This window comes from Marmota monax, unplaced genomic scaffold, assembly GCF_021218885.2.
Source record: "Marmota monax isolate L192 unplaced genomic scaffold, Marmota_monax_Labrador192_F-V1.1 WCK01_AAM20220418_F8-fsc00188, whole genome shotgun sequence".
Taxonomy (NCBI): domain Eukaryota; kingdom Metazoa; phylum Chordata; class Mammalia; order Rodentia; family Sciuridae; genus Marmota; species Marmota monax.
Genome location: NW_026692655.1, coordinates 1,003,415 through 1,020,000, shown reverse-complemented (window position 1 = coordinate 1,020,000; position 16,586 = coordinate 1,003,415). Strand labels below are relative to the sequence as shown.

The following is a 16,586-nucleotide window of genomic DNA, read 5'->3' as shown; positions in this document are numbered from 1 at the left end:
TGGCTTAACCAGAAAGACTAAAAGAATTAAAAGGGGAGAGATGCCCTCACTTATTGGCCAGTGCTATTTAGTTCTGTATAACAGCCAATCCCCTCTATAATAGCACACCAAGGTAGCCAGCGCTCACTTAGTGACTTGCCCACCATTGCCAGTGACTCAGTGACAAACCTGGGCGGGAACTCAGCTTAGATGACCTACTGTCCATTCCCATCTCTTTTCACTATGCCCACCACCAGCAGGGTAGGTAAGTCCATCCACTCTGGATGTACTCACGTTCTCACCCTGACCCTCAGCAAGGCCTGAGGACCAAAGGACTACAAATCCCAACCATGTCCTCAGACTGGGTACAAACCCTCATCCTTACCCTCCTCACAGGTAAAGAGCAGTGGCCACCTGGAAGGACCTGGGAATTCATACAGTGATACTCTGCTCTGCTTGCTCCCTCCCCTTCTCACTAAATGCTCCTAGACTAAAGAGAACCCAGGGAGGGCAAAGTAGAAGGATATGGATGGGGAAAATCCCTGAGACAAAGAGGTGCAGAAATCATTTCTTCTCCCTAAAACCATGGAGGCTGTTGTCTCCAGCTAGAATCTGCTCACGTTCAGGGTTCTTGATCTCTGTTAGGTAGAGTGGGCAAAAGCCTACGATCAACCAGTGACTTCAAGGTGCATCTGCTAAGAGTTGTGTGCTCCATGATAATGAGTCCAACACACAGCAGTCATCCATCTCAGAGACTGAGAGTTGAAACACGCTGGATCCTGCCCAAAGTCCCTCAATTTCCCATCACCACCCTAGGAGAAGGGACTAGACAGAAACCAAGATTTTCCTTTTTAAAACTGTTTCTTCTGGAACATGAGTCAGAAGCACCTCTGAGGACAGCAGACTTGATTTTCCTGGCACATAAGACCCCCTGCTCTCCAATGCACAGTTCAATCAGACACTCAACTCACACTGAGAGTTTCCTATGGGGACACCCACATCGCCCTCAGACTGAGGCCTCTGTTTCTGGAAAACAAAAAACAAAAAACTCCCACTCTGGAAAAGACTTCAGCTTTAGCTAGCACTTGAACTCCCCTCCACAACCCACATTGTCTCCTTGAGTTCTCTGTTGCGATTTTGTTTTGAGTCAGGATGTTCTGTGGTGCATTGTACAGCAGCCGGTCCCTGAGCACACACTGCTGAGAAGAGCCGCCCCCACAACCATCGCTTGCACAGTATTTGCCTTGCCAATTATTAGTACAATGGGCCAATTCTCATCCTGTGTTGCTCTTGGGGAAAATATTCAGGCTAGGGAACTGGCCTAGTTTGGAAATGGAACAGCAGAAGCTGCCAATTAACATGAGTTCCTTTTTTGCATCCCCGAAAGGGGTAAGTCTCTAGGGAGAATTTATTAAAGGCATGAACCCAGTCGCTCAAGGAACTCCATAGATACCTCAGATTTCTTGGGGCTAGGATGAGTGTCAAAGGTCACTTTTCCCATTCTGGGTCCAATGCTTGAATCTCTTACGTGACCTTGTCAGCTTCTTCTCTAAATATGTTCACGTTTGAGGAACTCACCATGACCTATCTGCTTATTTGAAAGGTCTTCCTACCTGTAGTTTCCCAACTTTGGTCTTAGCGAAAGAGTGAGTCTAGCCAACTCATCAGCCTCCATTTTCCAGAAAATAGTCAACCACTCCAGGAAATCATTCTTAGACCAAAAGATAAGTTTGGAAAAGCACAGGAAAAAGGCTATGATAGCAGAACGTCCAATGGATAGAAGGGTAGCTGAACTTTTTTTGCATGACCCTGAAAGGGAAGGTTATAGAGTCAGCATGTAGAAGGCTTGCAAATGTCGGCATATTAGAAAACACATGGCATTTCAGAGGAATGAAGAGAGGAACCAAAGCTTCATCCTCTGCTTTGTAGGAGTTCATACTCTTACCAGAGGGAAAAGAAGGATTGGAAGTATTTGGAGACATTGAACCTCAGTCATGTTCACCAGCCGTGGGTGATGAGCAGCACCAGTGGGAGGGACTGGGCTCCTATTCAAAAGCCTTGGCTTCTCCATAGAACTTTCTACTTCTGCTCTAAAGAAAACTCTAAGCCTCTCTGGCTCAGGCCTGGCTCAGTCCTCCTCTGGAAAACTTGAGCCTGCGGAGTCTTGGAAATCTTGAACATTCTTGGAAGAGATGTTGGCTGAGAAACACAGAGGGAATCTGGGACAATCCCCCAATATGTGGGAAGAGCAAGGAGAAATATGGAAAAAAAATGTTTTTTTTTTTTCCTTTCCACATGAGGGAGGTGGTGAATCAAAGACAACAGGTTAAGGAGAACAGATGAAGGGGGCCTCATCACCATAGCAACAAGCCCAATGATTCTGAAAGACGGGATTTTTCTCTTTCTTTTCACCTGTCACTCTCCTTAGTACTGCCACTCTCTTTCCCTGCTCCTGGCGAGAGACAAGTTGTAACTTTTTCACTCCCACCAACAAGCTGCCAGGCTTTTGAGGAGTGCAGCTGCTATAAGATGGAAAGAGAATAGGGTTCCCCAAAGGAACACTGGGAAGAGTCAAGTCCTGTCTCTTCCCTTTCCCTGGTCATAGCTGGGAAGCTTGCAACTTGCCTATGAAGTGTGAGCATCACTGTTTATATTCAAGACCACAAGGAATCAGAGCTCTAGTCCTCAAATAAAAAGGACTTTTTCTCCTGCCTCAGGATGGTCCATTGTTTTCCAACAGAGTGAGTCAAAGAGAGTCAGTAACAGAAGACCTTGGACTCCTTAGAAAGTTTTAAATTTGATACTATCAAAAATCTGATGGCCCTCATGAAGGAATCATAAAAACTTGTGTAAATGTAAATACCTCAACTGTGTAAACTTAGACTATACCAACACCAGCCCTTCACCCCACACCCTATTAAATGATGCCACTTCAGAGAGTTGGGTTCCATCTGCTATTGGTGGTAATGGGGCTTATGTTATCCTGCAATACAGAAGTCTTCCGTACTGCCTGCTGCCATAGAATTGTGTTAGCATAAATAAGGATCAGTGACTGTGTGTCCTGTGAGGTCCAGAGTTCCCACACTCTCCAGCTGGCCTCTTTGTCTGGGTTGTGTCCTCCTGAATCCCCACCTCCCCCAACACAGATCACCATCTCCCTGGACCAGAGACCTTCTTCCAAAGTGAGCAATGCTCTCTACCTCCAGGCAGGATGAGTTGTTCAGTCATTGGACCCTTCTCTTTGCACAGTTATAGAGAACATGCCTCTTCCCCCCACTTCCATTTGAATATCTGACCCTACTTCCTTCTAGACATGCCGGAAGTATAAACTCCATCTTCTATAGTCAGGAAGACAGGTACCTTCTTAGGATCTTTGGAAGATAGTAACAACAACAAAAGATGTTTACCACTCCCTTATCTTTAATGGCCAACCGTAACTTAGGTGAAATTGGGAAAGACTATTAGGAAGAAAATAGCTTTCATTACCAAAGGAGTACTTTTCACCTCAACTACTGAACCGCTGATCCATTTGTAAAGGCTCCATCCTTCTCGTCTACCACCTCCTCCATCTACTCCCTCTGCACAGCGCGCTTTGCTAAGATGTGAGCAGATGATGCATTAAGATGCCTCTCTCCCTGTGGCCCCCTCCAAATAGAAAAGTTTTATAGGAATTTCTCTTAACCACAAGTCTTCCAAGGACTGGGAAGAGTTACTCTCCATAGGAAGAATGACATACCTCCTCAACAACAAACAGGGAGACATTCTGAGTGCTCTGGAAATGATGTGAAATGGAAATTTACTTGTTCAGTCAACTCTTAAACCAGGCACCAAAATCAGTTTGCACATATCTCTTATCAGACCACTATCCTGGAGCGGAAGAATTTTTGCCCCTTTGAATAATTATTCCCACTGCTTCCAAAGCCAGACTATGCCTTGCCAAGTGTAACCTATATTCAAGAACCATCTGCTTTAGCGATACAGGAAGCCACCAAGGGGGTGTGCTTCAGATAATCCTACAGCTCTGCTGCTCCTGGAGTGGGAAGACATGCTGCGATTTGCCAGCTGCAGTCCCCAAACTCAGCCCTGCTGAATCCTGTACAATGCACCAAGTAGAACTACAGCAAAGGATACAGACTTGGTAAAGACGAAATTCCTACCCACATGCCCAGATCCTAACAGGCAGATGTCAGAGGAGATCCCAGGGTCACACAGTCTACCCCTTGTGTGGCTCCTATAGCCCACCTGAAAAGGAACACACAGAGAGGTATAAAAGTCACACATCCTATTCAGTGCCACCAACTAGACAATGACAATGTGTATTTGTGCCAGTGAGCCATGCATTTCATTTTAATTTAATGAGACACTTGTTGTACATTAACAAACAGTATAAACAAAGGCGTTAGACGTCTGGAGATGGGGATCCTTCCAAAACTTAAAGATATTTTTTTGCCTGTATCAAGAATTTGAATAGCAACTCCCTCTGCCTGAGCCATTACTCTCCACCATGACCAACAGTTTTATTTGGGTGGTCCCACCTCTCAACACTTGGGAAAGTGTTGTCTCTTATTTGCCCACTTTTGAACCCTCTGTATACGACAGGACTCAGAGATGGTCTCTCTGACCAATGGACTTCCTCTGAGTTCTATCCCCTCCTATTGGATGACAGTACTGGGCCTCTGTCTTCTAGGAATTAAACACCTTGCTGTGACTCTGTTCACCCAAAGCCAATGTCAGATCTTTCCCCATAGGCGACAGGGACTTTTAAATTCAGCCACCTAGGAGTGCCTACAGTGTTTTTTTAGCAAACACCTCCAGCAAAAAAAAAAAAAAAGGCACCAATTAAGCATAATTATTAGGATTTAATGGAACCATTTTCATTTAGCCTCAGTGTCTCTCTACTACTGCAACAGTCTCCCCTCCCCAGGTTTTTTCCCCTAAATTGGGACTGGGAACATCAAGTTAAAGTTATACATCACTGGGTCTTTATTATACTACAATAACTGTCTTATTAAATTGAAATCAAATGCACATCTAGGGGAAAGTTCATTTTAAGTACCAACTCTCAGAAAAAATGCATGGAGACATAAGCCATGAGCAATTCCAGTGTGTTGCTGAGCAACAAGGTATGGGTGTAGAGACCACACTGAAAAGGAAGGAAAGAATGGGGTAAGCTCAAGTGTTTAGATCTTGAAAGAAGATGCCCTGAATTTCTCGTGGCATCTCCCACCCTAGGAGAGGCACTGAGGAGAAGGGAAAATATAATCATAAATTTTACATCACCAGGAATGCTTGGGAAATTATTAAATATATATACACACACATTTTTCTCTTGGGGAATGTTTAACACTCAGGCAATAAGCTTTTTCCAACGATTACGAACGTTAAGAGGGTGCGGGGTTGAGTGTATGTGTGTAAATATGCTGTTGCTTGGATGGTCTTTGCCTCTTGACTCACTTATCTCTTCTCCCCTCCCCCTCCTCCCCTCCTCCTCTCCTTAGGACAAGACAAGCGCTCTGAGCCTTAGCAATGTGGCAGGCGTGTTCTACATCCTGATCGGAGGACTTGGACTAGCCATGCTGGTTGCCTTAATCGAGTTCTGCTACAAATCCCGTAGTGAATCCAAGCGGATGAAGGTGGCATCGTCTTCCCAGGCCTTTTTCCTAACCTGTTCTGTGATACAGCTGGTTTTCCTGAGAGTGTCCTTGCTAGAAAGGGTGGGGAGTAGTGGTAGTTGAAGTCAGCCTAAGCTAAGGGAAGAGAATTGTCAGGAGGAGGTGACAGGACAGAGGCAATCGCGAGAAAGAAAGGAAGATGGGAAACACAGGGCTCAGGATAGCAACTGCATGCTACAGAGATGGTTCCATGAGGTTCAAGGTTAGACAGAGGTCTGAGTGGGCAGTCGGCAGAGTGAGAGATAAGAGTGATCTCTGCAAAAGCTGCAGAGAACAGAAAGGTAGTTCCCCAGATAGGGGAAATTATGTCTACCCTCTGCTCTGTGCTGCTCTTGCCATGCTTGGTAAACGGGGTCTCAGCCTCCACATTGTGAGATAGATACTGGCCAGGAGGATCATGAACAGAGAAAGGTAAGCAAATTAGTTAGATGATCCCTAACCGCATCAAATACAGCTTCAGGCAACTGGAGAAGGGAAGAAGTGTGGAGGATTTGAGAGCTCTTGATATAAACATGAAAACTCTCCAGGTGGGAAAGAAACCAGGCTAGTTCTATGGCGATCCAAAATAAACAATAAAAGTAATGAGTATAAGTGATTGAACACAGATGTTAATACATTGTACAGAATCTACCTTTCTAAAAAAAAGTTACTCAAAAGTGAGAAGGACAATCCAAAAAAGGAACAAGCTTCCTATCATTGAAGGTATACAGTAGAGGGTGAAGAATTCTGGGTAAGGACATTGATTTGAACATTCAAAGGGGGTTTGGATTAAATGACCTTCATAGCCCCTCATATTTCATCATTTAGCCTCAGTAAGAAAATATTTATGGTAGTTAATCAATCATATGACCCATTCCGTGAGCAAAGAGTCCTGAGGAACAGAGGACTAAAGTGTAATCTGAGATCTTCAGCACCTTTGAACTTCAACAAAGAAGGAATACAGAAACATTGCTCCACCACAAGGCAACCTATGGTGTAGCTAGGAAGTTCTGTAGGAATTCAAAGGAAGGAGAAATTGGATAAGGTTTCTGGAGAGAGGAGAAATTAAGGAGAAATTCAGACAGAGAAGGCAAGAGAAGTACAGTCACGCAGGACCACATTGGAGTGGTAGTATGTTGGCCTAGGTTGTTACCTCGACAACATGATCCAAGATCCAAGGTAGGATTTGCTTTCCTGAATGTGTCTAAGAAGTTCACTTTCCCAAGTTTAGTACACATTAATGGATCACCTGTGTGACAGCCTCCTGTTCATCCTGTCTCTGCATGAGGACATCTGTCCTTTCCAGGGATACCCTTGGAGAAGACATTTCTGGAAATTCCCATTTATAAATTCTGTATTCAGGAGGTGGGGGTAGAGAAAGAGGACCTTCTGTCCTGGCAATCAGACCTTCTGTCCTGGCATGGCAATATTGCCTTAGCACATCTCAGCACACCTCCTGCCCGCCTTGCAGGCAATCAGCTATGCTCACAACCTGCATGCCCCAGCCACCCAGTGTGTGTTTCTCATGTGCCTTTATGCAGGCTGATCCTCCAACCTGTCCCATAGGGCCCACTTAAAAGGGTAACTTCCTGGATATGTAATAACAAGGATCAATCAAGGGATAGAAGCATGATTGTTTGTGGCCCAAGGACCTAAGCACACCTCGGTCCTGCCTTTGACCAGCTCACCCTTTCCCAGGTGCTCTCAGAAAAGGAAACCACAGCAAAATCATTGACTTCCGACCCTAAGTCCAGCATTAACCTCTAAGGAGCTAGGCTAAACACAGCAAAACCCAAACAAAGCCTTCTTTGCCGATTTCATCCAAAATACAAGCCTAAAGGCTCTACTTTGCAAAGGCTGCTCCAATGGCAAAGAAGGAGACAGGTTAAGAGTTAGGTGAGCTACAACATTTACCGTCCCCAAAACCTTCCCCATGGACCAGAACTGAACCAGAAACCCAGAGCTGGCCCAACACAAACCAATAGGAGTCCCTTCTCATTGACCCCTGGGACACTGTGCAATGTGGTGGTCTGGAGAGCAAGCTCAGGAGGCTGAGTGTTGGGCATCAATCCATCTGCTTCATTTCTTAACTGTGGCATCTTGCTCAAGTTTTAGTAACTCTCCGATCCTCAGTTTTTTTTATAAAATGAAGACAGTGATAGTATACACCTCATAGAATTATGAGAATTATGAGAAATAATGGAGTCAAAGGGCTTGGCAAAATGCCTAAGCCAGAGTAAGCCCTCAATAAATAACAATAATAACAATGATTACTAGCATTTATGATAATCATCATTATTAGTGGGCAATAACATCTTCTTTAAAACTTTCCTTTTATTGCCCCTAATTTCATGTGCTAGGTGCTTTGAGCTATAGAGACTATGAGTTCCTTAAGTTCAGAGGGTCTGTCTGATTCTTTTTGTACATTCCACCCACTTAGAGTAAGTATTGGTAAAAATTAATGTGGAATTGTATCCAGAGGAGAAAAACCTCTTGAAGGAAGAGCAAAGCATGGGAGCAAGCCACTCTTAGGTTAAATTAATGCTACCACCTAAGTTACCCAGCCCAGGAAGCATGAAAACACCATCCAAGGTCATTTTGGCCCCATCTGTTTGCGCTCACAAAATATGATGTCACTCACCCTTCCTTTTACAACCAAGATGTTCAATCTCAGGAACTCTTAGAAACATTAATTCAACATTTTTCCATCATAGTCTCTTTAATTAATTCCATGGGTCGGCATGGCTTCTGCACAACTCACTGGAGCTCTGAATGGGATTTTCTATCTTCCAACTGCAGAAGAGATGCTGTCTTTATTCATCAACCCAACCCTTAATTTTTGAAGCTCCATCCACTCTTCACTGCAGCCATAGCACCAGCCACAAAGACAAATAAGACGTATGACCACCCTTAGATATCTCTGATCTAGCTGTCAAGGTGAACCATGGTCCATATCCCTTGCTGAGCATTCTTGAGACTCACTCCTCTTTTGAAGTGTTGAGAAGCCAAACATGCACATGTCACCGGCGCTCCTTTCACAAAGACATCCCGAGCACTGCTATACATTAAACAATGCTCCACACGGAGGATATGTTCAGGAACACATCAAGCACAGCCTCTCTTCTCAGGAAGCTGGGAGGTTGGTGAGGAAGACAGAAAGTAAACAAACATTTACCTGTTCGATGAGTATTACTGAGAAATACGCTCCGTGTTGTCAAGTACAGAGCTGAGCTCTAGACTGACAGGAGAATGGGAACAGGGAAGGCAGCATAGCTTCCCTGAGAAAGCAATGCTTAACAGACCTGAAGCATGAGAGGAAGGAACCAGGAGAAGAGAGCTTCTAGCAGAGGATGACTAGGGTCAGAGACCCAAGCACTAAAACTATTGCCCAGAAATGTAAAGAAGGCCAGAGAGATTGGCACCCAGAAAGACTGAAGGAATGGGTGGCATGGGAAAGATGGGGACTCAAGAGGGAGACTTCAGGCAGACCAAATATTTAGAATGATTTAATTTGTCCTAGAGTAGCCAAAAATAAACAACTTCACACACATTCTGTTTTGAGTGAAGTCTCAGATCCCCTGCCCTTCTCCTCCACCAGGAAAAATGGACTGGCCTCTTCATCTTCAGCTGATGTATATCCAGAATAATCAGATTCCTTCCTATTCACCACCTTGCTCCCAAAGGAAAATGATCCCCAGCCTCTCCCACCCCCCAGGAGAGCTGCTGACCTTTCAAAATTATATGTGGCTGTGCTAACATGGGAAGTGTTTAAGCAACAGCAATTGAAGGCTTACACATTTTCCTTGAATTAATGAGCAGCTGAGAGACTAGATAACAGAGGGGGAGCATCCTCTGCTGCAGGTGGTCACTCTAGTTCTTTGCATATGTGCCTGGGTGAGGTCATTACTGAGGTTTGAGTCTTTATTAGGATATTCTCTGACATGCTGAGGCTGGGAAGATTTTTCTTAACAATACAAATGAATGAGAGGCTATGATTGCTGCTAGAGAAATATGTCTCTGAAAAGCCAACTTGGGGGCTTTGAAGTTGGATTTCTCACTCACCTTTTTCTCCCTAAGTGTCCGTTTCGAAGCAACATAAGGATGAGCTTTAAGAACGGCTGGTGTATCGAAGAGGGAGAAGAAAGGATATCATTTCTCAAGGTCAAGGGCAGGAATTACTTCAGCTAATGGGAGCTTAGCTATAAGGAGTAGGAAGAACCACATTTAGAAGATCATCTACTTTTTCACCGGGTCAGATAACTGTTACTTCAACAAGTTGGTCGTATGCATAAGTCAGTGAATGGGAGAAACCAGATCAGTTCAACCTTGCTTGCATTTTAGAATCAGCCAGGAGCTTTCAAAACTCTAGATGGGAAGACTGCACACCATACCTATTAAGTGGTCATCTCTTGGGGTGGGATTCAAGCATCAGGGTTTTCCCCACCAAATACCCTAGAGACTCCAATGTGCTATGAAGTTTGAGAACTAGTGTTCTACTTGATTTTCAGCATTGCTTTCCATTTCCATTCACTCTTTTCATCTCTTCTCCTGAGATTCCAGTATACTCATTTACTAGAAGAGAAGCCAGTAAGATGGTGGGTCCCATCTGTAACAGGGATACAAAGTCACTGACCTCTGAGAAATGCTCATCTTCCCAATGCCATTAATCTTGTCCTTTAAGATAAATTCATGAAGTTCTACCAACTTCTAATTAAATATTATGGGAATGTGTGAGCATTGTGAAGACAAAATCGAAGGTCATCTGAGGGAATTTTCAACCTTTTTTTTAATTAAAGGAATGTGGCAGAGAAAAATTATGAAGAATAAACATTCCAAGCTAAGCTATAGAAAGTTCCATGTTTTCTACCCATATACCCTCCCCCCAAAAAGTTAGTTTTTTTCAACATTTTTTTTTTGGTGAGAATAAGGAACTATTAATTCTTCATGTTTTCAGTTCACATTTCCCTGTGTAGCATCACAGTGGTGTTTATCTGGCCTTTGACTTAGAAGAATGCGATGCAAATGACACTTCCTCTGCCATGGAGGACTGCCAAAGGAGAATGTAAATAAATCAAGTCCCAGGGTTTGAGGAGGAGACAGAACCAGTGTGGGTGGAGTATCACATGGGGTAAATCTGTCTGAATCATGAATTTAAAAAAGAAAGAACATTTTAAAACATTGTTAGAATTTTCAGTAATAACAGAATGGCAGGGGGAAAAAATAGGTCAAAATTGCCCGTTATATCTCTTTCTGACCCCAGAAGATTGACTGATTTCTCTGGAATCATGGCAAGGGAGAAAGCCATAGACATTTTTAAAAGGATCCTAGGTTGTTGACTTTTCTTAGACGAATTCAAGAATATTTCCTATTAAACATCTAACTTCATGGTGTCCCTCTAACAGGTAGCTGGGGTCCAGACGATAAGGTCTTTGGCCTGCTCTGGTGAGGTTTGTCTTCTTGTCTTAAAAAAAGACAAATCTTACCTGCCTGAAGCAGAATCATTACAAAAGAATGTAGAGCATGTGACCATAACATCAGAGGGGCCAAGCCCTGCAGTCGGAAGGCTTACGAGGCAGACAGGAACAAAATAAGCCTTGAAGAGTGGGTGGGGTTGGTCTTAGAGAAAGAAACCTCTCAACCCAGAGACAGCTCTTCTCCTTTATTTTAATTTCTACCAAGAAATCAAACCCCACTTTATACATTCTATGATTGTCTCTTAATGGGAAGTTAGTGGTAGACATAAAGAAAGTTTTGACTTTCATGCCATCTTTTCTTTCTTCAAAGGAATTCCAAAGGAAATCTTTGATCTAATAGGCTATGATTCTAGACTTAGTTTGTGGGCTTGAACAGCCCACTTAACACATCTGAATCTGGGGAGATCCTTTCAGTCCTTTCCAAATCTAGAATTCCAAAATGCTACAAATCACAAGGTTAGTAGCACTGGTCTGATGTGTCAATCTAGACATTCAGGTGACACATGTGAATGGGAAGGAGCTGAGCACAGATAATGATCTTGGAAATGCGCTCTCATTTTCTTCAGCACACACCCCTTTCCAGTTACATTTTTCATGCTGTCTTATTCAAACAAATCCTACATTCCCTTCGCACATACTGCTAGAAATAGGATGGTATTATTTTTTTTCTGTAAAAAAAAAATCAGGTAGTTTTTCATTTGAACCCAACAATGATACATCCTCAGTTTCTTTTAACATTTCAAACCATTTTTTATGTGGTAGCACCATTATCGAAAAAAAAAAAAGAAAAGTCTGTAATATGCCTAGGTAATCATATTTTATAGACATGGAGATTTAAAGGTCTGAAAAAGTAGTAAAGAGATGTGCACAAGGTCATACAACTGATAGATGAATTTTTGTCAGAACCAGACCTAGAATCCAGATTTCTTAAACATCATTCCTGGGAGATTTTCCAGTTGGTTGTGATGCTGTATTTACCATCATGGATAATACCGTGGAAATACTCCACCTTTAAGAATCACAGAATGTAAGAACCAGAAAGGAACTTAGAGCTCGCCTGGTCTAACCCACTTCATTAAACATTAAACCCAATGCACAAGGAGGGGGAAGAGAACTGCCCAGAGCCAGCCACACACCAGGTGTGTGAGTTGATGGGAAGCTTAGCGTTATGAACAGGAGAGCAGCTGGATGGGGAGGAGAGCTGGGATTCTATTTTAGGTCCAGATTGACTCATTCCCCTTACCAACCATTGCCAAGGACCTGGGGAAGAACCCCCGGTCCTCCTGAAAAGGGTTTCTGTTTGATCCCACAGCAATCCATCAACGAAGCCATACGGACATCGACCCTCCCCCGAAACAGTGGGGCAGGAGCCAGCGGCAGTGGCAGCGGAGAGAATGGCCGGGTGGTCAGCCACGACTTCCCCAAGTCCATGCAATCCATTCCCTGCATGAGCCACAGTTCAGGGATGCCCTTGGGAGCCACAGGATTATAACAGGAGCAGACGAAAACCCCTTGGGGAGCAGGCTCAGGCTCCCCTGGCCCCATCCCAAACCCTTCAGTGCCAAAAAAAAAAAAAAAAAATGACAACAAAATGAAACACCACCGCCAACCAACCACCGCAACCACGAGGAGGACGATTCGACCGATTTTCCTGAAGAATTCACAACCCATTTTGCTGACCCTTTTCCTTTTTCGATCTTCTTTCAGCCCTTTATGTTTGCTCAGTGAGGATGACAAATAACACTGTACTGCAATAAGGGACGAGTAAACCTGTCTAACGAAGCCTATGTCTCTGAAAATGGAATTACTGGAATACTAATGAAGAAACCAGACTGTTTTTCTTTTAATTCTGTTGTTAATGTGTCTTAGTGTGTGCCATTTTTTTCTTATTAATTAATCCATGGTCTGCAGGTTCTGTTAGGCCCCTTCCTTCTTCTTTCTTCTCATTCCCAACTCCCTTCTTCTCCCTCTTCAGTTTCCAGATTGGAGATTCAAGATTTGTTCCACCTTACAAGCAAGAAAAGGAATAAAGCAAACTTCAAACGAATTCCCCATGGGGGGCTCTCCGCAGTACCCTCCACTCCTTGGCCCTGAGCCTTGGATGAAGACTGACCTTGGAGAAGTGGGCTGCCTTCCCCAGAGACCTAAGCACTGACCTAGTCAAGATCACATGTGAAAAGCAATTCAGAAGGAGGGTGGTGGAGAGGGCAAGGGCAGATGTGCAGATGAAGGAGGACTCGTAAAATGACTTCTGCTCAGGAAAAGGTTTCTTTAATGTGCAAGAGTCATTCGGAAGGCCATAGATAGTAATGGTATCTTTCTTCAGAGAGTCACCTTCAGCGCTGAGTTGTTCTTCTGCCATGCTCAGGCTCAAAAGCTAATGGGAAATCGGCTTCCCGAACCAAGTCAAGCCTTGGGAAGAGCTAACAGCCAGGGAGATATCACCCATGATTCTCACTTTTCCTTTGCTTGACATCTCAGCAGGAACCCCCTTGTGGAGTAGACTCTCTTTCTCTGCAGAGCCTCTGATGGGAGGGTTGATGCTATGCAAGCTAAGTGCAAAAGACAGGTGGTGGAAGAGTTTGGGAAGAGGAAGCCTCTTCAAAGCCCGCATGCAATGGAGCTTTCCACAGAGTGTCCTGTTCTTGGTTTGGGAGATCAACTATGAAGTTTAGGGCCATGCTGATGCAGAGATTTTCTTTTTTAATGTTAATAGAGTTGTTTTAGTGTCTGGCCAAATAATGTTCTGTCATCTTTAGAAAGAAATATGCCCAGGGCTGAATTATTTTAAAGGGAATAGGGAGATGGATTAAGTTGATAATAATATCAGGGGACCTTAAGATCCCAGAGACCAATTTCTAATCCCAAAAGGCTGATCTTCTCCCTAGCTAGGACAGAAGGAAGACATTCTATTCCAATGACCAGAATCAATACACCCATGATTGCAACTACAAAGCTGGAGCAAAGCAAGACTGGAGAAGTGACAAGTTTCTTGGAGAGAAGCCCAGGCTGCCTAAAATTTTGGTTGCAAGTGGGAGTCACTGGCACATAGCTTTCTTGGAGACGCCAAATATCAGTCTTGGAGCAATTGGCTTCCGGGTCTCCAGCAGCCACACTCCTGGGTGCATGATTCAGTGTGTGTCATTTATGGCTTATTCTCTTGTCCCCTACTTCCATCCAATCTTCTCTGATAGGGGTTACATTAATAATTGACAAGCCTAAAGATTTTGGAACCTACCAATGCGGTGTGATGGGCTTCATCTGTATGTTCTCTCAATGGACACCCACCATCTCTATGTCTCTCCTATTCTTCTTTCATCAGCCATAGCAAATAACTATTCCAAAACCAATGCTTCATCCCTTCAACTCCAGTGTTATTCAGTTTCTCACTTGTTAATGTGGGCATGGTACATGAAGCAGCACACTCAAGGTGGCTTATCACTTCTCATTGCCAGCTACGGTCCCCCCAGAGACCCTCCCCAACACAGACTTTCTCAGCCCTTAGCCTACCACTGTAGAACCTGATGTGACCCACCATTAGGGAGTCTGCATTTTGGAAGAATTGGAAATAGCCCTCTACCATCAACATGCTTCAAAGACTTTTTGCCTTTGGCCTGGCAAGATACTCTCCAGCCATTGAGCCTACCAGTTATGTGATCTAATAGGAAGAAACTGTCTGTGCTAAAAATGAGAGTCTATGCCATGTGGGGGGGTGGGGGGGGGTCCAAGATCCAGCAGAAGATGCTTTTCATCAATTGATGGGTTATGGGAAAACAAGCAAGAAAAAAAGTTAACTTGTATTATGTATTTTTACTATACTTTTCTTAAAAATAGAGCAACGGGAAAACTCTGAAAGAGACTGACATTTTTCTCAACAGGAATCCATACTTAACAGTTCTGGCTTTCATTAAATTTTGCTCTTTGGTACTTGGGCCTTTTATTTAACATCTATATTTGTTTTAACTCTCTTGGCAGATGTGTGAAAGGATTCTTGCTTGATCAAACACTAAACATTTTTTGGTTCCTATTTTTCTTTCAGATAGCCAAGTATTTTTTTTCTTTTGGTATTTGCATAAAATGAAAATATCACCGAGAATTAAATCACTGTGGATCCATTATCTACTTTCCATTTTTGTCCATTCCATTTTTGTACCATTTCTGAAGCCATGGATCTAGAGATTGATATTTTCTTATTGCTGAGCCTCAGACTAGTCGGTTTTTAATAATGACCACTGTGCCCAACTCACAAACAGCTCTCAGGTCATTTCAGCTGGCCTAGAACATTGCAAGTTATTCATCCAAATAGAATTTTTTTTAAAATGACAAAGAGTGATATTTGGCATTCAGGGACTTCAGCTCCAATCTCATTTAGAGAGCTGAGTTTGACTTGCAGTCCTCACGGTACTCTAGGGAAGTGGATGGTTCACAGAGATTGTCTCCCAGACATTCCAAAACTGCAGTCCAAGCATAGTTGTGATGTGTACACAAAGTCACAGCAAGAACCAAATCGAAACCAGGCTTCCCACTAGATATCCTTGATCCTTCGAACCCCATGACCCTTGTTCTTGCTTCAAAGCTTTTCTCTCCCTCAAGTAAGGTGGGCTTCCTGTAAAGGATTCGGCTCTGTTGACCCTTAGATCTTGATGATAAAGAGAAGCATCAATTATTTTCTTTTCCAAGGAATTGTGCATATTATCAAGGATCAAAGGTCTCACATAAAGCAAGAAAGCTTTAATGGTAGCAACCACTGTAGCAAAAAAGGGATGGGAGAAGGAAGAAAAGCTAGAAGGCCCAGGTGAAGCTCTCATTGCTCACACCCGCCTGCCGTCACCTGATCCCACCTCGGGTGCCCCTGGGTGAAGAGGCACTGAACACCAGCTGACAGGCAGAGAAACATGATCTCTGATGCTTTACTATCAAATAGTTTAGATAATGGCCATAACAGCTGTAGTAACACAGGCTGGCCCGTACTGAGCACAATGTTGAGCATACTTCATACTTTGTGTATTGTGGCAGTGACTCTCAGAATAGGGCCTTACAGACGAGGACTCTGAGGCACAAAGAAATCATGTAACTTGCTCTCAATTGGGGTGACAAAGCCAGAATTTGACTCATATCTGCCTGAATCCCAAACTTTTACATCCCTAACTATTCATCTCACTGTTAACCAGGTCACAATGAGTGACAACCAGGAAAATACTAGGTAAGCAGTTGTTTACCAGCCCGTTATGCCAGAGTAATTAAAAATGGGATGTGTGAAGCTTCCACCTACCATTCCTTTGGGAAAGCCTTTGGGAGAAATCACTAATCCAGACAGGATTATGAAAAAGGGGAAGGGGAAAAGAATCCCACTTTCAGCCTCTTTAAAATAGACCTAGGCTGGAGAGTAGCAAGCAGACTAGAAGGAGACTAAAAACCAGGTCCCTGATTACTCCTGCAGAAGGTTCTTGGGGGCCATCCATTGTGGGGAAAAGGGAGCTAT

At 43.6% G+C, this 16,586-nt stretch overlaps 1 protein-coding gene across 2 annotated transcripts in view; it reads left to right on the top strand.

Annotated features, from left to right (window-relative positions):
• The window catches only part of Gria1 (glutamate ionotropic receptor AMPA type subunit 1), a 301,486-nt gene extending 286,455 nt beyond the window's left edge, over positions 1 to 15,031 (top strand). For both annotated transcript variants that reach the window (XM_046446417.2, XM_058579911.1), the window contains exons 15-16: positions 5,478 to 5,612; positions 12,396 to 15,031. In XM_046446417.2, coding sequence (XP_046302373.1) covers positions 5,478 to 5,612; positions 12,396 to 12,596 — 336 coding nt within the window. In that variant the 3' untranslated portion in view covers positions 12,597 to 15,031. The remainder of the gene's footprint in view (positions 1 to 5,477; positions 5,613 to 12,395) is intronic.
• Positions 15,032 to 16,586: the final 1,555 nt, after the last annotated feature.